We start from the raw sequence: 22360 nt of genomic DNA, 5'->3' as shown, positions 1-22360 counted from the left end.
CCTGCTGCTTTTTTCACTCCCCTTATGAATGCCAAGTTTATCATGGAAGGAGAGAATGTCTTGACTTTGCCTGGATTTTCTTGTACTCTCAAGAACCTTTTAAAGATGGTGAAGTAAAAATAAACTTAGGAAAGAGAAATTATAGAAGGAGACCATAAACTCAGAATTAAATTCATGAAGGTTCACTTTGGAAGTTTTCAAATAATCCTTCCACCACACCCCGCCCCCCCGCCCCGAGTTCTTTAAATTGAAGTTATAGTCTTTAGAACCTCTTGCTAATGTCATCACCAAGCAATTACATTTCAGAGAGAAGTAACTTGCCTTTCAGGGATGAGTAACTTTACAGATGAGCTTTGCAGAGCATGGTCAGCAAACTAGAGTGAGTTATAGCACCAAGTACCTCACCTTTCTCAGAAGAACTTGATGAGAGGGTGATGTTGTCTTCTCTGAGGTAATAGGATCCACTTCACAAAATACTTGGGTAAAACTTCAGTTTTCTCCAGGCTGTGTGGCAGTAATGATTCCCAAACTCGGTGTCCTGAGGTACTGCCACACATCCATCCTTTCTCGCCCTATCTTCCTATAAGTCTCCCTTACTGAGCTGGGGCTCAAAATGATTGCTGCCACCAGTCCTACGCTCCCAACAAACCCCTCTCCCTGCCAGCCAGTAATATGGGTCCCTCCCCATGCGAGTTGTACTCTTCATCAGACCCACACACTCCGTTTGTACCTCACTTTAGCCCTATGTACAGCTATCAACAAAGGCAGGTCCAACAGAAACGATGCAGGTATCCTTGGGATACCAGTTCCTTACACCTCTTGTGATGAAGTCACATTTAAAGCCTGTGGAAGTTAGTAGGTGTCTGTCTTTTATTGTGTGTTGCTATCAAATGCATGCAAATGTTTTAGATATTCTAGTAGAGCCCTTTGGCCTTTGCAGATAGTGCTGAGGAGTGTTACTTTAAAGTCCTGGGGGAGATTAATTTTTTCCATTTACTGTGTTTTCTGGATAGCATTCAGGTTTTGCTCTCTAGAACCCAGCTAAAGTTGAACACTTTCAACACAAATTCCCCTTCCCTATTCTGCACTGACTAGTGGAGGTGTACATCTTCAAGTGGTCTCTTTGACAGTGTAAGTGTGTGTAGCACACTGGCTGAAAGCCTTGCAGAGATGGTCACCATGGTACTCTGTGTGGCTGATGGAGGTGACATTTCTCAGGCAGATCAGAGATACTTTGTAGCATCTATGGCATTTTTAAAAGCCTTTATCACCTGACATTGATGTCATAAAAATGTGAGCAATGTGATAAAACAAGATAAACTTTGTAGGCTGAAATGTAGCTTATGTAATGATACCCATTTTGATAATATTTATTACTGCTTCCGCCATGAAGTTTAGTCTGCTAGCTACTCAGGGAAGGTTAAGGAAAAAAACAAGATCAACAGTTGCATTGAAATTTCTTGTGAATACTCAGCCTGAATATCAAGGACAATAGAAGATGATGTGGGAGGGAAACTGTCATAGTGGAGTAGTGTGGGAAAAGTGAATAAAACACTACAGTGGTGGAGCAGCTTCTTGTGTAAGCTGAAAATTGGGGTTTTTTGCAAGGGATGGTGTAGCCTATCTCATGTTAGCTATATGTAGCAGCTCATATGAACTAAAACTCCTCCTGAAGGCCACAGGGGAGCCTGTAGTTCTCAGCGAACTTAGCAAGTCAAAATAAAACCTGAGGCTCGCCATAGTCTTGAGTTGCTGAGGGGCTTGTGAATATTAATAGATGTCTTTCATTGGGGTAGGACTTGCGGCAGTTAAAAGAACATCACTGCTGGAAGAAGCCCAGTGGATCATCTGTTCCTTCTGCATGGGACCTTGTCTATAAAGGTAAGTTTGGGGCTTGGGGCTTGTAAGTTAAAAAAACAAAGCAGAAAAAAACATAATAGGTGCCTTATTCAGCATCTGTTAAGTTTTTGCAGCTATGTTGTGTAGCCTAAGGCCCCAATTTGCCTTTACAGATGAGGTCCATGCAAGAACATAGGTAATCTGACTGTGGCCTTGTCCTGACAGTGATGTCTTAACATTCCTTTCTTGAGAAGCCTGTAGGAAGAGGGGGTGGGGAAAAAAGAATTTTCTACCAATTAGAAGGTTTGGAAGGCATATAACATTAACTGGTAAGTATGATTTCCATCTTACTTTATTCAAATGGAAAGGGTATAGTCATGTAAGCAATTAAAAGATTTTGAATAAGGGAGATGGTTATTTTAAAATTGCATTAATACACATTCTTGTGACTTGTTATTCTCTTTGCTACAGGAGTAAAGATCAGCAGCCTGCTTGGTAAAAAGGGGAGCTTGGAGAAACTGCAAAGCTATTGGGAAGTGGGATCTTTCTTGGGGGCCAGTATGTTGGCTAATGATCATATACGAGTGATCCAGGCTTCAGAAAAGCTGTTTAAACTAAAGGCACCAGCATGGTAAGGTGATAAACAAGGCCATGTACATTCCTATGTTTTAAGACGTTGGACTCCCTCAGCTTTCACATGAGGCACTGTACTCAGCTGACAGGAGATATGTTTTGTGTTGTTTACTGTGTGTGTATTATTGCACTGTACTTTTATCCAGAGAAGGGACTCTCTTCCCCTTTTGCCTTTATTCAGGGGTAGATCTGATATGGAGATTTAATTTGATGTGTGAGAAGGGCAGATTCAATGTGGACTTCAAGCTCTTCTGAGGGCAAAGGAGGAAGGAGGAGTTGCTTGCAACTGCTGAAGAAAAGTGGTAGTGGCTTCTGAGTTTAATTATAACAGCCTGAAGGTTTTGGGCAACGAAGACAGCTTAGCTAGAGAGGCCTGGCTCTACCTTTAAATATTGTTAAGGTTATGCACATAGCAGTTTTAGGAATTGAGTACAAATGAGCTGTGTGGTGCAAGCTGCATCTTGTAGCGATTGAGAAGACTGCAAATCAAAGTCCAATTAATAGAAAGGCCATAAATCCAGGGTTAAAGGCAACCTTGTAAACTCAACTTCTGTTATGCAAAGGCCCAGAGATGTGTGCTCTGACAGCAGGTTGCCAGCACCTATGGTGAATATAGGCAGCAATTGAGGACCAGTCACCTACTCATTAAGGGCTGGGATTATCTTGGATGGGGGAACCAAGATTCCTTTCTGACTACAAAAGTTGTCACTCTGCTAACTCTAAGAGTGAACATCACAACATATATATCCTTATCTTTTTATAAAGGATACAGAGGTGTATATAAAGGTGATCAGAGGGATGCTAAAATACAGAAATGCTAAACTTCTGTATTGACATAACATAGAAACTGTCAAAATTAAAAACTCTAATTTTCAGACAAAATATTTCATAAATGCTTTTTACAGTGTATTTATTTGCAAGGTTTTCAATTTTTACTATATGTTTATTTTTCTAAGAAGCGGGATAGCACGCTCTGGAAGCCTCCTGGTAGAATTTTCTGGAGTTTATGAATGCCTGATTGTCAGAATTTTATGTACCCAAGTGCCTTTGGGGTTTAAGTCTGTGGATTAAACTCTGAAAATACAGCTTACTCATTTGTGCTTCGTGAAGAATTTCTCCTGTGAGCAATTCCTTCCCAGTCTGTTGCCTGCTTTATAGCAGGGCCCACTTGGTGCAGTCAGGAGTAGACACAGTACCTTAAGCCAGCTATTCTGATGGCATAAGCAGGATAATTGGAAATTGCACAGATATGGAAATGTTCACTAAAGACCCTCTGAGGGTGAAACAAAAGTTTTCATTAATAGCCTGTAATAAAGTGATAGCAGTGATAAATCCTCTTTTAGTGTGTATTTCTCATTGCTGTAGTATTCATAAAAATTGTGTGAGATTATGTTTACAACCTTTTTTTTCAAAAATGCCAAGAGAAAGCAATGGTACCAAGAAGCCCCATAAATCAGCCCCAGAAAATAGAACAACAGAGAGAGAGATAAACTGCATTTAGGGGAAACATTCAGCACACCAGTTGTCCTTGCCTAGCAATGCCAAAAGAGTGCTTAACAGAGCTGTTGCCATCTTTGCAGGATAATCAGTTCCAGAAGCATCATGTTTTAGAAATATGTTAAATAATTGCCTATGCAGACACAATACAGGAGACAGGATACTTAAACTAGTGGACTTTTCACCTGAATTTTTATTTGAGGTAGGTCACTACTGGAACAATTTGGACATAGGATCAGCTTGGTCCTTAGGCAGAGGATTTAGCTCTTTCATGAATTTTTCATGGTTTACGATAGAAGACAGTATATGGTATCGGGTGTATGGGCAGGAAGGAGTGTTCCAGAACTCTTTTATATTTCTGTTGCCTCATTTAGCAGCTGTGTTTCCAATTCTAGTTGGGAACTGTTATTATGAAAAGCAATCCTAGAGAAGTGAAATGTTGCTGGCAACCTTGGTGTTGCAATGACAAATACTTCAGTTGTGTTTAAAGAGACCTTACTGCTTACAAACTGTACTGAAATTATACCTGTGTATGTTTGGATGGTCACAGGTACCTGAAGTCTATTGTAGAGACTATTTTGATATATCAGCACTTTAAGAAACTGACCCCAGAGCAACATACAGCCAAACAGGAACTTGTGGACTTCTGGATGGACTTCCTTGTTGAAGCCACAAAGACAGATGTGACTGTAGTTCGATTTCCAGTAAGTGGCTGTTTTTTTGGGTCTCTGAGACTTGTTTGGTAGTGTTTTTGGGGATGGGCTCTTTTAAAACAAATTGTGGTGTAAAGGAAATGAGCACAAAGCACTGCTTCTTTTTAGGTGGCCAGACTAACTGTTTGTTCAGAAGAAATGTATTTGGTCTGAATCTTAGATTGATTTTAATTGAATGCACGTGAATACAACAGGATTGCACAATATGTTCCATACAAAAGTAATGACGAAAAAAGTCAAGAAAGAATTTTGCTATTTATTGTTTGCTACCAATGGGTATACTTTTAAAGCAAACATTTACAATGTATTTCAGGTGATTATATAGTAACTATACGGTGTTTTGAAAAAAAAAATTATTTTCAGGCTTTTTTCTAGCTCAGCAGACTTTGTATACTCTACTGCCAATAAAGATTGTGCCCTTTCAGAGGTTAAAAATTATCCCAGTCAGAAATCTATTGTTCCAGCTACTAGAAAATGCATTTCAACAACATTACACTATTAGTGTGTGTATGTATATATTTATTTCTGATTTCTTCCACAAAAAATTTGCTGAGTTTTTTAGATGCCCCAGTGCTGCACCATGTATACAGTATCCTGAAAGTATACTGTAAATAAGTCTATGTTTTCTGTACATACTAACTGTATATGTCCAGGAAATAATGTCTTGGGTGTTCCTTTCAGCTAACCATCAGTAAAACCAGCTTTTTGTCTTAAATAGCAATTTCTATTGCCTCCCATATAGTTAAAGTGGATACAGGTTGTTTTGTACAGTTCATTTACCTTCCATGTGTCGATGTGCTAATAAACTGTTAGGAAGACTTCAGTGTTGAACAGGAAGAGCTTCAGGCAGTAAAGTAAAAACAACATGAGACTGTCTAAAGAGCCTGGTTTTCCTTTTCTGATGACAACAGGTATAAAGTTTTGCCAGGAAACAAAAGATATTTTTAATCTTCTGGGTTTTGTACAAGACAAGGCATAATCCTTTTTGATTTTAGATAATGGAATAGTTCAATTACATACTTACAGTAGGCTCTGACTTATAAAACTGTCCAAATAAAATTGTTTGAATTTTTATTAATACTAAGATGCAAACCAAAGCTGATCACTGCAATACCATGAGCCAAGAGATAAACCCAATGTCCATCTGGTTTGATGGTGTTGTACAGGAAGTTGGTTGGAGTGTAGAGCTGACAAAACCAAAGTCATCCCTGTATGGACCCAGTGATCCTTCTGGATCCCTTCCAACTCAGTCTATTCTGTGATTTTGTGAACTGACAACACTGGTGTTGCAGACATATGGGATTTCTCATAATACAAAAATTCTATTTGTGCCTGTTCAGAATGAAAATCAGACAGTTCAACAAATCAACAAAATGGAAATTATCAACTTTCTTTTCCCTCCCTTCCCCCAGATTGCAATTAATTTATTCTAAAAGAAGCATTTTTCATATTTCCTTGTTTTGCATTGTTCTGTGTATTCTGAGAGTTTGAGCTAAGAGCTCCACTGTCCATGGGCACTAGCTTAGCTGTTAGTTACTGTCTTATCCAGTAGCATCAGTGTCATCACTTTGGCCTTTAGAGGAAGAAATGACAGTGCATGGACAACTTGTTAAAGACCACAGTTTGTGAAATGGCTTAAATCAGATTTTACATATTGTAGGTGTCTGGAGACGCCAAGCTACACATTTTAATTCCCACTGCTTATAATTTACAGAGTTAAATGTATAGGTACTTTTCAGAATTTAGCCCTGCACTGCTTCCAGTGTATCTCTGTGCTTATCATCTCTGAAGGAGGAGACATGGCTTAGATTTCACTCTAAGCCATGGCTCTCTCCAAGACTTTCTACTTTGATGTTGTCTGCTTTACCCACATATGCTTCTACCAAAAGATGATAAAGGTGTACCATGAACCTTCTCCACATGGGAGATAGACATTCTAGAGTGGCATTGTAAGAGACTGAATTGTGACAGAAAAACCTGACATTTTTAAAAAAAATAATTTGCAAAATTGATACATGTTACTGATGGACACATAATAGTCTTATGTAAAAAAAAATTAAAGTCGGATTTTTTTTCTTTTTTAATCTTAAGTTATTGGCAGCCGTACTAAACTAGTGTGACTAGTACCTAGTACCTAAATTTTAGGTACCCAGTACCTAAAATCTTGCATTTCATTATTTCCCTATTTTTCCTACTATGGTATGATTAAAGAAATAGTTTTGACAGTTTTCAATACCTTTTGAAGTTCTATCAGTTTTTCATTAACTCTTGAAATTTTTTTTCCTGCAAGGTTTTAATATTAGAACCAACAAAAATCTATCAGCCCTCATATCTCTCCATCAACAGTGAAGCCGAGGAGAAGACGGTATCCATCTGGCATGTGCTCCCTGATGACAAGGTATGTTTGTAGTTGTAACTTTTTTCACAATTTAAAAGTATGCATGGTACATAAGGCATGTAGCATGAGACCAGTTGCATCTAATTATGATTCTGGAACATAGAAAAGTGTTTTAGTAACACACTGGAAGATGCTGAGATATACTGCTGTGCTTAAGATAAACCTGATTTTCAATGGATCTTTTGTTTCCCATCATTTTTCAAAATAACTTGCGTTTTCTTTCAGGTTGTTTTAAGCCATTGTATAATATACAGCAAATCTGTTGCTTAAGATTTCATAAGTAATTTACAATTTAATGCCATCATACCAATAATGTAGCATAAAATTACTTATACTTACAGAACTATCTTCTTCCTGCCCTTGCAGTTTTACATGTCAGCTGCCATAAATACTCCTTTAATATGAAAGTAATAGAGACTGGTATGTTAAAATGGGAGCAGAATCAATCAAATGCCAAAGAAGTATTTGGCAGAAGGATAGATGGATGCTCTAGAAACTGAAAATTCTGAGAAGTCTGTACGTCAAGGTGTGAGATAGCCAGAGATATTTGGAAAGAAGCTTAGAAGATCCAGAGATGGAAGTGGAGAGGAAAACCTAGAATGGTTATAATATTCTGAGATGTTTAGGAAGCAAAATGTTGGCAAGAGGGATGACAGGGAGGATGTCATAGAACCTTAGAGAAGGAAGTCAGCAAGGGAAAATGAAGGAGTATATGAGGAGTGAGCAGAGACTCAGTCAGCTGGAGGCAGAACACCGGGGATACTGTGATTTGTAAGAACCAGCACTGTTCATTATTCCATGGCCGCATTTTGTTTGCCTGCAGGATAGGACAATGAAGACCTGTTTTTCAGGTAACCATAGAATCATTTAGGTTGGAAAAGACCTTCAAGATGATCACCAGGTCCAATTGTTAACCTAACAAGTCCAATCTTCAGCTTTCCTGCTAGTAGTCTGTAAAAGGAGAAAGGTTTTTCAACACAAAATACACTGACACTCTACTGCTTAGATTTTTTTGTTGTGAGTTCATGAGAAAATGTAAATGGCAGCTGAAAAAGCATATTTAGAGAACAAACTGAAATGTTTGCCTAGACCAATAAATTTCTATTTATTCGTGGTTTATACTGACTGATGTTTTTTGAAGTAGGCTCAGCTTCTGAGAATAATTTAAAAAATAAATGTGTGCGGTTCTTGGGCAAAATAAAAATTTACCATACAGTAAGTAATTATTTGTCAGAAGTACAGACTTAATCTTGCTATTCTAAAATACCTGTTTGGAAAGTATTTCTGTATTCAGAATTTATTCTATTTAGAGACTACTTGAAGATGCCTTTTTTTTTTTTTGTGTGGAATTTTTTGTGTGTATACTTGGTTCACCTCCAAACAAAACTTGTCATTCTGTTAAGTGGCTTAACTATAGTGTAAGAAGGAACATAGGACTAGAAGAAATTTTCTGGACTGTTGAGGTCTGTTCACTTCTGTTGCAGATACTCTCCCCATATAATGTTTCCCATAAAGTGATCAAGCTCTTTCTGAATATTAGTATAAGTTTCACAGTTCACCAATCATCCTGAAAAGTGGTTTGATAATTCCGCTGCAACTGTAGAAGAGCAAAGAGTGGAATATTGCTGGTGAAGTGAAAAGACCTTAAGTCTTCTAGTTTTCAGTCTGAATTTGTTGACATTTCATACACATTTATCCTTTTGCTAACAAAGTCTTTATATTAAGTAGTTTCCTTTCTCTCTCCGAGGTTTACCTGACAGTATTTTTAAGGAGAATCCTAATATCTCTTACTGTGGGGATTTTGTGTAGGTTTCGTTTTAGGCCAAACAAGTAGGCTTGGTGTACTGGCCTCACATGGCACCTCATTGCTGTGTCTTCCCATGTTCTACTTAGAGTTAACTTTCCTTGAGTGTGTGCACTCATATTCCAAAATGTATATTCATTTATCATTTAGCTACTGGGGTATTTTGCTTGATACATTCAGCAATGACATTTTTTCATAGCTGTGTCATTTGACTGCCCAGTTATCCTCTGTCTGGGAGAAGGATTTGAATGTATTAGTCTAGGCCTGTTTGGTGTTCAGAAGATAGGTAGTATGTTAAACATTTCTTTCTGTTTTCCTCTTCTCCTTCCTGATGTCAGGCAAGTGTATTTTCTGCAGAACAGTATTTTCCTATTTTTCTGGCCTAGTCTTAATCATTGGCATTAGACATTAAGTGAACTCCTTGTACTTTTGCTCTGGCCAGAATCCTTACTGTGGTGAGCTTATTGAGCAGCCAGGAGTCTGACTGATAGTCTGTACCCTGTGAGCCGTCATACCCATCGAAAGAATGCAATGGGCATTTTGATAGTTACACCTTCAGCTGTGCAATTCCAGTCTGTTGCAATTTGCCTGAGTCCTTAGAATCCATCAGAAACCTCACAGGGAGAAAAGGGACTAAAAGAATTTGGAGACACCAGCTTCCTTTTCAGCTGAATATAACCAGTATAATATTTGTCTTTGCTAAGATATTTTGTGAAGGAAAAGGATGTATTATCTGTCAGTCTACTGCACAGAGGAAGACTCATACTTTGGTCCTTAGTAGCCTGAAAACAAGCATTTTTGGGGTTGATTAAAAAGCAAACGCCACCTATCTCTACTGTAAGGGTGTGTTAGACAGCTGGGCTTGGAAATGTCTTCATCTGTCCAAGTTCAATCTACCAACCGTAGGTCTGTCAGAGCTTTAGCAATTCCTGCTTCAGATTTTAGTTCATTTTGGCACATAAATTAATGGTTCTACTTGTTTTCCAGAGTTTAGTTAGTCCTCCAAGAATAAGATCTATGAGTTACAAAGTGTATGAACTTCCTTTCATGCACAAAGAAGCTGAATTTCCATTTCACATCCAAACTGAAACTCAGTGGAGTCTGCAGCTGGCACTTTTGTATTAAATAGACGAATAACAGTCAATACCAGAATAAATAATGTAGCTTCTTTCTTTTCTATTGCTTTTTAGCTATGTATTTTAATATTTATGTTTTTAATAATACTGAGTTTTAGATAAACAACTGAAAAATCAGACAGCATTTTACTTTGTAGAAGGCACATTCGCCTTGCAATTCCCTAATTTTAGCAGCCCTGCCCGCATGGGGTTAGAGGAATGCAGCAGTGCTGTTTGTAAGTTTGAAATAGAACAGCCTGTCTCTGTTTTGCTTTGGCTTCTGAATCCATTTTGAGTTTTGTTTTGGATAGTTGATGATTTTTTTGCCTAACCAAAGAACAGATGCTGAATTTGGATAGCATGCCTCGTATATTTACTCCAACATATTCAAACCTTGGCAAGATCATGAAGGGACATAACTATTATGTTATTTCATTCCTTGAGAACTTTGTGTGATAATTAAGATCTAAGAGATTAATTTCACATAGATGACAGGTGAAAAACAATACTAATGCTTCTTGTTATGTTTCTTGAGCATTTCTGCCGCTCAGGACGTATATTTTAACTTATTTAGATTTTAGATTATTCCCAATAGTGGGAATTGGACCAACACCAATCGCTAAGGTCTGAAGAGAGTTTATAAGCATGGAAAATTGGAAACTAGCAGATTTTTTATATGAAGGGAGTTGTAAAAGGATATTCAGAAACCCCTCCTCATTAGCGTAGGGATTGAGTTGATCTTCCTTCATGTGAGAGAACCAGGCAACATTTCACAAATGTGTCATAACTAGCATCAGTTAGTACTTCCACTTTAAGATGCAAATCCAGCTTTTTCTAATATTGGACTACTCTTCTGTTCCTTTACCCCTGAAAGAAACCCTTACCCCATTTAACATTGAAGAGATATGGAAGTTACTGCTTTGTCCTTTACACTTATAATAGTTATGGAACTTGTGCATCAAGAAAGATGTTTGTTTGTATTTTTGGTCCATTGTGTTAGGCATTTCATATTAGCATCACAACATTTAATGTGATGTGAGCAGGAAGGAAAGAATTACAGAGGAGGAAAAAATTAATGTAGGAATCATCATAGAAAGCTGTTATAGCTGGGAGAGTAATTTCCACTGTCATTTTCTGCACATTGTGCAACTATTTCAGTGGTGTATCTGTTCTGACTTCTGTATATTCCACTATTCATTTTATATGCTACACATTTTTGAGTCTTCTTTTGGAATGCATTTGATTATGTTTCTGTTTGACAGTATGCCCTTGCTCAGATCACTAAAATGACAAATGAATTTCAGCTGCAGAAAGGAAAGATTCTTCAAATATGGGGCTCATTGTGATGAGATCCCAATGTTGCCAAGGCTGTGAGGTGGTGTAATTCCACCTTTTCCTGAAAAGAGAATGTTTTCTTTAGAAGATACAAAAGGCTTCTGTTTGCTACAGTAAAGTTTTAATAGAACATAAACATAGAGCAATATAACTGTCTACAGAGAACTCAGTTCTGCTGAGTGTGACAGCTGTAAATTTAAAAGACCTGAAAATAAATGAGGCCTGGCCTTTTGTGATTTCATAAGGTGGCTTCTTTCTTCCAGCCATGTTTTGACTCCAGCAGGTCTTATGGGTTTTGGTGCATTTTCATCACTCTCTTCTAGATTCCTAGTGAAGTAGTCTCCTTTCTGTTTCCTTGGACACTTTGCCTTCATATTTGAGCAATTATTTCTACTTTTCAGGAGTTTTCTACTTTGCTCTCCTGCATTAGGCTTTCTACTTGTAGCTCTCTCCACCTGGCCTTCCCCTACACTAGGGGATTGATTGTGCAGAGCAAGCTCTCATTATTCTCAGAGGTGGAATATTTTCCCCCCTCCTTTCCTGAGTGTCACATGTGATCACAAGTTCAGTATCTGAACAAGAGTATACTGGCATCTCTTCTGATCTGCTCTTTTGAATGTTTTCTAAAGCAGTAAATTGTGTTTGCAGCATAAACAGTGAAGAAATAACCTAAATTCCTTTTATGTCAAACTCGTTACAGGTGAAAAAAATGCCTTGAAAAATAGGTTTTAACAGATAATAAATAAATAGACTGTTGTCATTTGAGTGTTTCCCCTTCCATCTCATGAGTTTCATTCTAGAAGATATGCCTACTGACCTTTCATGTAAAGGAGGAATATTTTGTTTGTTTATTTATTTTTTACTGTGTGTTACAGAAAGGTATCCATGAGTGGAACTTCTGCGCTGCTTCTATTAGGGGGGTAAGGTAAGTTGTTTCCCTTTTTTGTTTTGAAATAAGAGGAGTAATTGAATGAATTTTGTATTATGTTGCTGCTGTGGACCTTGGAGTGACAGTGATATTTTACACTGCTGTAACCTCTTGCAATCTATTCTTCACCTTAGTCTCTTTTTTCTTTTCCCTAGGATTTATCTATATTTGTCATCCTGCAACTTTCCACTTTCCTTTTAGTGTAATTAGATAAAAAAGGTCCAGAAAACTTACATTTTTAAAATAGTCATTGCTCTGTTCTAATAATAACTGTTCCATACACAGAGTTGTTGCTATGTCTGCAGGACGTTTTTGCACAGATGGATGATTCTTTTTCCTTCCAAAAAGTAACTTAAAAACACTAAACTATCCATAGGCACGAAAATTCAATCCTGTGGGATTCAGCTTATTTTAGGCAAAAATTGCAACAATGTGCTTAGTTCAGTCTGGTTTGGGTTTTGGCTACAGAATGTTTTTGTGTGCTTCTAAAAAAAAAAGAGGGAAAGAAAGTATTTATTTATTTATTTACTGTCATTTTGGTTTTTCCTTCCCCTTATTAAGCCATGCTGTGGTCAGTACAGTTTCTAGTGCAACCTCCTGCTTTGGTTATTTAAACTGTGAATTATAATTTAATTTTTCAATTGATTTTCCAATCTGTTCATCTGAACAGATGTCCAAAACAACTCAGATGACTCTACAATGAGCCAAGAGTCACTGTGAATTCTTAGAGAACTCTCTGGCTCCCTCCATGAGGAGCTGCAGGGGGAAATATTTATCTTAGGCAAGCATGAAGCTGAATGAGGTTTTTTCTTCTTCTTTTAAATATATGCAAGTTTCTGATAACTTAATTTTTCAGTGTTCTACAGGGATTTTTCCTACTTTTATGAAGGCAAGTATTGTTTGGAGCGGGTGAGCCTGCAGAACTAGGCCTGCTTCTAATCTATTTTTGTATCAAGACTATTTTTGGCTACTTTGAGGCTCCTAGACTTAAAGCGGTCTAGGAAGGGGCAGCTCCCAGCTTTATAAGGATTCTCAGCCCTTCTAGACTAGTAAGAGTCAGCTTTAGAAATGCAGCCTTACTGTACAAAGCAGGTCTTTGTGCATGATCTTGGAGGCTTTTATGACAAAGACCTCCATAAATATTTATGGTACTCCATAAGGAGACAGCAGGTCTGAAGAGACACCTGGCTTTGAAATGGCTTTGAAATGGTTTTTGGTAAATACCGCCCTGCAGTGACAGAGGGTCACTTCTTCTGCATGCTGTGTAACAGCCAGCATAATCAGCATTTTGTTTCACAAGTGGTAGGGTTCAGCTCTCAAGAGCTGCAAAACAACTTGGAATGTATGTAGAACTCCCTGAGCAGAACAGTGCTAAATCACACTCTGTATGCGGGAAGTCATAGGAGTTGGCTTTGGAGTAAGAAACTCATCGATTAGTGGTATGTATGCCAATGTAAATACCTCTGCTTCTGCCATATGCCCTCTTGACCTCTTAAATACAAGTGGTTTTTATTGAATCAGCCCAAAAACTGCTGTTATTCTTTAAAGGATTTATCAGAGCTTTTGGAACATGGCTGTTTCTTCAAGGTACTTTGCATCTTAGGTTGTCAAGCAAAGTTCCTACTCTTCTGCAGAGCTTACAGCATATGAGCAAGAAGGTAGGAAATTTATTTTTCCAGTGGAAGATTAAGTGGCTGTCTGAAGTTTGCTAGACTACAAGTTGGCTTTTACTCACTGTTCAGGAGAAGTTCTGGATTATGAAATAACCACTACTCGTGTTGTTTCTGTGGGAGTGTGCTTCAGAGGTCTGCATCCGGTTTCTTTTGTAGCTCAAGAACTTAGACAAGCTTGAGACAAGGATATTTGTTTTCCATCCCAAGTTCTTGGAGCTTTGAATCTCATCAGGCTACTTAATTACAAGAGGTGCCTGTACTGCTAGACTTCTAGAAAACACACTGAAGTTCCACACATCTCCTTTTCTGCAATTCCTGCCACTGTTCACCTGTTGAATCTGCTGCTTCTTCTGAAGTACTAGTAATCTGTAGTTACAGCATTTGCAGTATTTCTTATTGACTAAGGGGAGTTCTGGATGCACATGAGCTGGGCTCAAGGCCGTGCTGCACTTGCTTCCCTATTTGTTTGTGGAGTTTAGCAAATTCAGCCCCAGTTCTGCTGTCGCAGATGTACCACATCTGCTTGGGCACTGTCAGAGTGAGGCATTTCCTGAGCAAATTATCCTGTGTCTTTTTATAATTAAGGTGATTTTTAGTCTTCCTTTTTCTAGTTTAGCCTTTTTTTTTTAGCTTTTTTTTTCCCCCCCAGGGAGGAAAGCAACGTATAAGCAATGTAAGCCCTCACTTAAAGGTCTTAAATATTTATGAATTTCCCTGGCCTATGTGTACACTCCACATTCTTACCCTTTTATTCACTGCTGTGTTTGTCAGTGGTTTCTGGGCATGTCAGGTTTCAGCTAACAATTTAGTCAGTCAAATGTTTCAATGCACATGGAAATTGAATGAGTAATTCTATTAATATCAGTTACTCCAATTCTAGAGAGTTTACTTATATGCTTGAAAAGCTTGAATTAGAAGTTAGTTTATAAGCTCAGGACAGTGACTGCCTCCCTAAATGTGTACACTAGTTAGCATTTATGAATTTTCCTAACGTAAAAATAAATGAGTCACCACACCCAGAGACAAATATTCTTACAATGAAGCTCTCTCTTTTCATAAGCTTTATGAAGGGCAGACACCCCAGCTTGTCTAAAGAGTCATTTGTTCATCAAAACTGAGAGGGTTTTACAATAGAGCAACCATGAAGGAGAGCAAGGATCAGACAATCTTAAAGACCTATTAAAGGCTCAAAATTCCAAGTATTTCCTGATACTTAAAAAAAATCACCCTGTTACATTAATCAAATCATCAATCCTTTGGCACAACATAATGCATAATTCTACTTTATTGTGCTACAAATTAAGTAGTAACATGATGGCTGTCTTGATCCATCTAAAATAGATTGATTTCACTAGGACTATGGATTTTTTCCAGTATATTAATAAGCTTAATAAGGAGACTTAATTTGTCTTGGTTTCTCAAATACTGCATTATTTTCTCTTGTAACACCTCTAGCCATTTCCCTTCGTCCTTTTCCAATATAGTGAGAATCAATTCTACTGCATCAGCTTGACAGCTGGCACTCAATATGTAACAAAGTTACAAAAAGAGCTATTTCAAATTACATTTAATATTTTCTATAAGGAGCAGAGTAATGACATGCATATAAAACAGTTCTGGTGAATGAATATCTTTGCACGAACTGCCGCCTACTTGGGGTGGAAAACTGGCAACTGTACAAGAGTTTGTACCTCTTCTGTTTTTGCACTGAGACATTCATGCATCCATAAGAAAATGGCATGTGTGCCTCCTCTTTTATCTTTGCTCTGCAGTTATAGCAGATAAAACCAAAACTGAAGGAAGATGTGAGCGGGCAAGTGTAATAAAGTAATTCACCTCATATTTAGATGCTGACTTAATTTAAAAACACTTTTCCAACTTGCTATCAAGGTACCAATTAACAAGGAGCTGAGTAGAAAATTTTGTGTTCAAGATTGAGCTATGGCTGATGTCTAAAGCACAAAGAACTCTTTTTTCAGTTCAAAGTCTAACTTTCTAATATGATCCAGAAAGGATGTTTCGTTCTGGTTGCAGGAGTTAAAATTAAGGGCCTTACCTAAATGTACTGAAGACAAAAATGTCACAGGTCAATCAAAGTATTCCTATGAATTTCTCTGCTCCTACTATTTGTTGGGCAATGTGTAGACTAATGGGGCAAGCTGAATGATAGCAAACATCAAAATGTGAACTTTGGAGATACAAAAGAGTGATTTTACAATAAAGAAAAGCTATGGATTCTCAGATTTAATCTGGTGCTTTCCCATGTTAAATGGGTTGATCTGTACGGTTTGACAAAGCTGGTAGAAGTCTAAATGCATCTTTCAATAACTTTCTTGGCCGTTCTTTCAGCATTTCAAAGTTTGAAGAACGATGCTGTTTCTTGTACGTGCTGCACAACTCGGATGACTTTCAAATCTATTTCTGCACAGAACTTCATTGTAGAAGGTGGGTCACGGTGTTATTTCAAAAAGCCATGGCCTGTGTGATGGGGTAGATCCCTGCATGCTGAACAGGGACTGACTGTTTCAGAACTATGGTGAAAGTTGATCTGAGCGTCCTCAGTGATCAGTGTCTTTTGTGTGAAAGCTTAATGCACAGCACCCTGTGTACCTTAATACACTGGAGATCTGATGTATGAAGGGTCAAAGAATAAGCTCAGGCAAACATTAGAAGCAAATACAATTATAAATCTAATTATTTTTTACACACACCTTTCTGGGATTAGTTTTGTAATACTTATCATATTACAGCTTACTAGAAGCGTGTGCCCCCCAGTTCACCAAAGCATCCTAAACTTTGAAGGACTTATTGAAGTGGGAACATTTGGAGTAACAGTCAAGTCTGGTCAAGATTTCCGTGTAACTGTAAATACAGTTTTACTTACAATTAAAAACCAGCACACTTGATTTCCTTTATATTAGCGTATGTTTACATAAGTAAGATTTTACTTCTGTCCCTGCAGGAAATTTGGCAAAGCTTTGTTGCCCAAAATTAGGGGTGTCTCAGTTTCTCTAAGCCGTGTTTCTGTTCCATAAGCTTGAGGCTGTGGTGTTGAATTGATCCTGGAAGCATTCCCAAAGGAAATTTCACATCTTTTTGTGCTAAAATGGCTGCAAATTTGCCTAAAAGCGCTGCAGCGCTCTCTGTTAATGACTGGATCCACCTCAAAGCCCAATCTGTAACTTGTCCTTCATCCATTCCAGTTCATATAGGCTCTTTCACCATGTTCATTCCCCTTCACATCTGAACTCTTCTGAAGAGATGAGTAAGCAATACCTTAGCATGACATGGTTTTTGTACTTGCCTTCTTTCGAAAGAGTAGAATTTATAATAGTATTTTTTTAAATGAAAGGTTATGAAATAGACATCCTTTCCATTCAAGGAAAAACTTGAAGCTAGAATTCCTACACTACAAAAGCTCTTCCAAATGTAGCAAAACCTCCTGGCACTTCTCATGATGCTTCAGTGCTTTCAGTGGACATAAAGAAATGTGGTATATGATAAGCATTTCAACTGAGCTGTGTATTTTGAAATACTAATTCCACTGATAATTTCAGATATCATGGATTTTTTTTGCACATGCAAAAGGAGTAGAAAAACATCAGATTTTGATGGCTAAATAACCATGTAAACAAAATTTTTCTTCTGATATGCAAACTTGAATACTGAATTTATACTGGCTGTATAAATTATACTTATATATACATCGTTATTACATAATATGTAGTCATATAAAATAATAATTACTGTACTTAATTCCTCTCTTGATCCCTTCATTACTTTGTTCCTATACTGTCTCAAGTTACGGTCTCAAGTGTGTGTTTGCTTTTTTCCTCTCCTTTTTATTTTTGGTACAGATTTTTTGACATGGTGAACAGTATCACAGAAGAAATGGGGAAGACTACAGAGGAAGGGGAATGTGATGGAGACTCTCTAGAGGTATTTGTATTTTTATTTTCTCTCAACATACAAAATCATGGGCTTCTAGTCTAGCACTTCACTGAAGTAAATTATTCATTCATTTTTTAGAGATCAATGAAGTTAATTAGTGAAGTTATGGTTTACACTGTGTTCTCACCTGGAGTTTTATCTGAACACACACATAGCTGGAGAGGGAGTACCGGGCTATTGGGTGCAATGCAGCTCTTAAGGTGTTTAAGCCTTCTCCCTTCTTTGTTTAAGCAGGGAGCAGAATAGAATACCTAAGCCCCTGTCCTATGACATGAAAATCTGGTGTCTTGAAGCTCTAGAGACATCCATAACTAACTGAGAGAGTCGGTGCTGTGTGATGAATACAGACAGTCCTCTGTCCCCGTTTTGATGCTGGCATTTTATAACACATTTTATAACACTCTCTCTCTGAAATCGGAGATTGAACACAGGGAAACCACTGGGGTGACTTGTGGCAGAGAAAAAGAGCCTCTGTTGACAACCTTAGGGTGCCTGTTTGTTTATTTTAGCAAAAAGAAAAGCAGTGGGTGATTTCATTACAGTGGATAAGTATTTTTGTAGGAAAAATAGCAGTGTGCTAATGGTCTCTTTAATCTGTTGAATAAAAATGTAATTTAATAATGACAACAAAAAAAATGAATTAAGAGGCATGACTACCATGAGAATAATTCATTGTTGAAAGAAACTACTAGAAGAAGTAGTGGGTTCTTTCTTTTATTAAAAAGATAGCTGTCTTTATATGGAAGAAAATAAAAAATACTTTAACTAAGCCTAAGCTACTGGGTTTAGCACAGGAGTGAGCTTGTGAAATTCTGTGTCTATGTTACACAAGAGGACACATTGGTAATCTCTCTAACAAATGTTTTGGGGCTGGCCTTAGACTCTTTGAAATTCAAACTCAGCTGAAACCACGCTTAATGTGCTGCAGTGCTGACTAACCTGCATTGGCACAGGCTGCTGGCAGACCGGGCAGTGTCAGGATTGAGGCTGTGCTGGTTTTGGAAGCCGTGGGGAGGTCAGGAGAGCCCCTGGGAGGAGTGAAGCGTGTCCTGCCTTGCTCCCTGTGCCCGAGCAGGAGCAGGCTCTCCGTCTGGCGCAGAGTGAGTGCCCTCTGTTGTCGGCTCTGCTTGTACAGCTCCTGCTGGCAGAGCTGCGGGCCCTGCTCTCTGGGACACGATTGGGAACTGCACAGACTGGGTATAGCCCAGCTCAGCTCTTCCTTGAAAAAGCTACCTCAGAAGCCACTGGGGAAACATCGGTGTGTCTGCACAGCATCCCAGTCGTCATCTTAAAGTGTTTTTTTTAATCCATCCTCTGTGTTCTGCAGAATGCTACTAGCATCTGGGATGCCTTAGTTATGATCTTAGTTATGATCCACCCCACCACAGGGTCAGGTGGAATAAGTGTTATCCTTCTGCTCCCTTTGATGTTGCTGTTGTTGTTTGCTCTGCAGTATGATTATGAGTATGATGAGAATGGTGAGCGCGTCATTCTGGGAAAAGGAACCTACGGCATTGTGTATGCAGGACGAGATCTGAGCAATCAAGTCAGAATTGCAATTAAAGAAATCCCAGAGAGAGACAGCAGGTACAGTAACTCTGGCTAATTCCAAATTTTGGGCATTACATGATTTCATTGTTAATGTGTTCAATTAATTTGCTGATCAAAGAGTGCCTCTTCTACAAAGCTGCCAATAAATTACCTGTCTGCAGTATATAGTAGTGTTCCCTTTCTTTGTAATTAAATGTTTCCAAGTTGTGGAGTAGATTGTGATCACAATTGAGAATTTAGATGTTTGCTGGGTTTGGTACTAGTGTTTTTTCTTTGAAACAAAATAAAACTAAACAAAAAAAAAACCAAACCCACTGAAGTGCAGAATATTACTTCAAACACCTGGTCATGAGCCCTATCTACCTAGACATACTCTGGCATGTCCTTATAAAAGACCTATTGAAATTCATTATTTGTGCAGTCCTTTAAAATTCTGGGCCTGAATTGTTGATAAAGACATTTTTCTTTCTTGTTTTTCCACCAAATATTTTGAAGCCTCAACATTAGAATAAATCATATGGAATAATCTCCAACATTAGAATAAATCATATGGAATAATCTCTCTGTTAATTTCTTTTTAATGCTGAGTGTCTCTATGTATTTGTAACCCTCTCTCCTGTATAAAGTTTTCCATATAAGGACCAGCCGCCTAATGTCCTTAGTATTTGTGTATCTGAAGTCTTCCAGTCTTCATAGTCTTATGCTATTTTGCATATGCAGATTTCCACAAATATTGTGATAAAAGTGATATGAAATCTAAAGAGTTTCCAAGTGAAACTGATTGTATTAAACTGTCAAGATTAGCTCAGTTTCTTCTTCATGGGTCTGTCTTTTTGGTTATTCTGTTCTGACTTATTTTTTCCTTTGATGTTTAAAAATTAACACTTAATCTTTTGGAACTCATTTATAGATTGGCTGGTCAAATGGATATGTGATCTAACAATTTCTCCATTCTCATAATCTTTTAAAGGTACTAGAATTTAGATTATGGAGAGGGGAATATTTCCATCCTGTATATTGTTATTCCAAATTGAACTTCAATATATGTTATGATTTCCCAGAAAGTATGGCCTTATTACATAAAACAATCTGTTGACTCAAAATAGTAACAAGTTTTGTGTATGTTAGAAGAAATTTGCTTGTAACAACTGGAATTAATAGAAAGATAGCCTGAATACAGCTGTAACTACTTCAAAGGAAAAAAATCCAGATTTTTCTTCTCAAATACACATTTTAAAAGAATTTTCAACAGAAAAGGTTTCAGGTTCAGTGTGCGAAGGGTACCACAAAAGAAAATTATTAGGAAGCTGTTAGTCTTTCATCTAAATGTTTAGAGGCTTCCAGAAAGAATTTCAAGTATTATTATTTTAATAGCAAAGTAAGAAAAGTTTATTAATTCATTTCTGTTTAATTGTAACCTGATCTTTTCACACTTTGAAAGAAGTCTATAGAAAGAAAACAATCTCTGAAGTTAATCAGTATTATTTTATAAGTAAGAATTACCACCTTTTGGATTTGTAAAAAATATTTAAGTTCTGAGTCAGGCAAGGCTGGAAATTAAAATATTTCTATGCAAAAAACAGTGAGTCTTCAATTTTGCTATATGTTGAATAAAACATTGAATAATATACTTATCAGGAAATGTTAGACTACAGAGACACATTCTCCATTCCAACAAAGAGGATATCAGGAAAAAAAGCCAGGACAGCTGCTTGAAGGAACAAGCATCTCCTGGAAAACTCAGACATAAAAAGGAAGCCTACAAAGAGTGGAAGCAAGGACATATAGCCTGGGAGGAATGCAGAGAAATTGGATATTGTCTGAGCAGCCAGGGATCAGGTTAGGAAAGCAAAAGTACCTAAGAGAATTAAATCTTGCCAGGGATGTCAAGGGCATAATGAAAAGCTTCTCTAAGTACATGGTGATAAAAGGAAGGCTAGGAACATGTGGACCTTCTCCAGGAAGAAAAAGGAGATCTGGTTATCCAGGACATTAGAAGGCTGAGTCTTCAACAATTGCTCCAGCCACACCACCCAAGTCACAGGAGGCAAGGGCAGGGATTGGGAGAATCTAAAACCACCCTCTGTAGATCAGGTTTGAGGCCATCTGAGGAACCTGAATATGCACAAGTCCATGGGGCCTGAAGGGTTGCATCCATGGGTTCCCACTGACTGGAAATGGGAAATAAACCCCCTGTTTTCAAAAAGGGAATAAGGAAGACCCAGGGAACTTAATAAAGGTTTCATCTCTCTGCTGATTGTGATATGGAATAGGTGCTCTTTAAAACTGTGTTAAGGCACATGGAAAATAATGAGATGATTGGTGACAGCAGACATGGCAACACTAAGGGCAAATCACACCTAATAAATTTGGTGGCCTTCTGTGACGGGGTTACAGCAGTGGCAGATAAGGGAAGAGTGACTGACAAGGCCAGCTTGGATAAAGCCTTGAGCAACTTGGTCCAGTGGGAGACATCCTTGCCCATGTCAGGAGGGTAGGAGCTTTAAGGTCTCTCCCTAACTCAAATCATTCGATGATGGTGATTAGGAATTTTTGTTCATACCATTTAAAGTCTTCTAGTGATTAAGTTCTAAAACAAAAAGTGCTTCATCCTAGGGAAAATTTTCTTATGGCTTTACTTTATTTGCAAAATTATTTTGTTGCTCAAGTCTCAACTGTGCTGTTTAAAAGTTCAGGAAGAAGAATTACAATGGTCCTTCTGCTGCTGTTCAGAATTAATATCTCATTAGCAGAATTCAGGAATACAATCTTTGATTTTGCATTTCTGTATGACTAACAATGTAGTCAGAATATTTATAATCATGTAGAGAGGTAAGACAAAACTCAAATTAGTTTTTAGTAAACTGACTCAGAGTTGCATAATCATACTTTTCATTAACCAAATAATTATTTTCTGTAACAG

General features: G+C 37.8%; 1 protein-coding gene across 1 annotated transcript in view; it reads left to right on the top strand.

Moving 5' to 3' along the window:
- Positions 1-22360, top strand: part of MAP3K5 (mitogen-activated protein kinase kinase kinase 5) — a 69708-nt gene that overhangs the window by 24868 nt on the left and 22480 nt on the right. The window contains exons 8-14 of the mRNA XM_031056242.1: positions 2311-2470; positions 4520-4673; positions 6973-7080; positions 12210-12259; positions 16285-16380; positions 17793-17874; positions 19340-19473. Of these exons, the coding sequence (XP_030912102.1) occupies positions 2311-2470; positions 4520-4673; positions 6973-7080; positions 12210-12259; positions 16285-16380; positions 17793-17874; positions 19340-19473 (784 nt within the window). The remainder of the gene's footprint in view (positions 1-2310; positions 2471-4519; positions 4674-6972; positions 7081-12209; positions 12260-16284; positions 16381-17792; positions 17875-19339; positions 19474-22360) is intronic.

This window comes from Geospiza fortis, unplaced genomic scaffold, assembly GCF_000277835.1.
Source record: "Geospiza fortis unplaced genomic scaffold, GeoFor_1.0 scaffold162, whole genome shotgun sequence".
NCBI lineage: Eukaryota > Metazoa > Chordata > Aves > Passeriformes > Thraupidae > Geospiza > Geospiza fortis.
The sequence above is the reverse complement of the archived record's forward strand: the minus strand, read 5'-3'. Positions and strand labels throughout refer to the sequence as shown.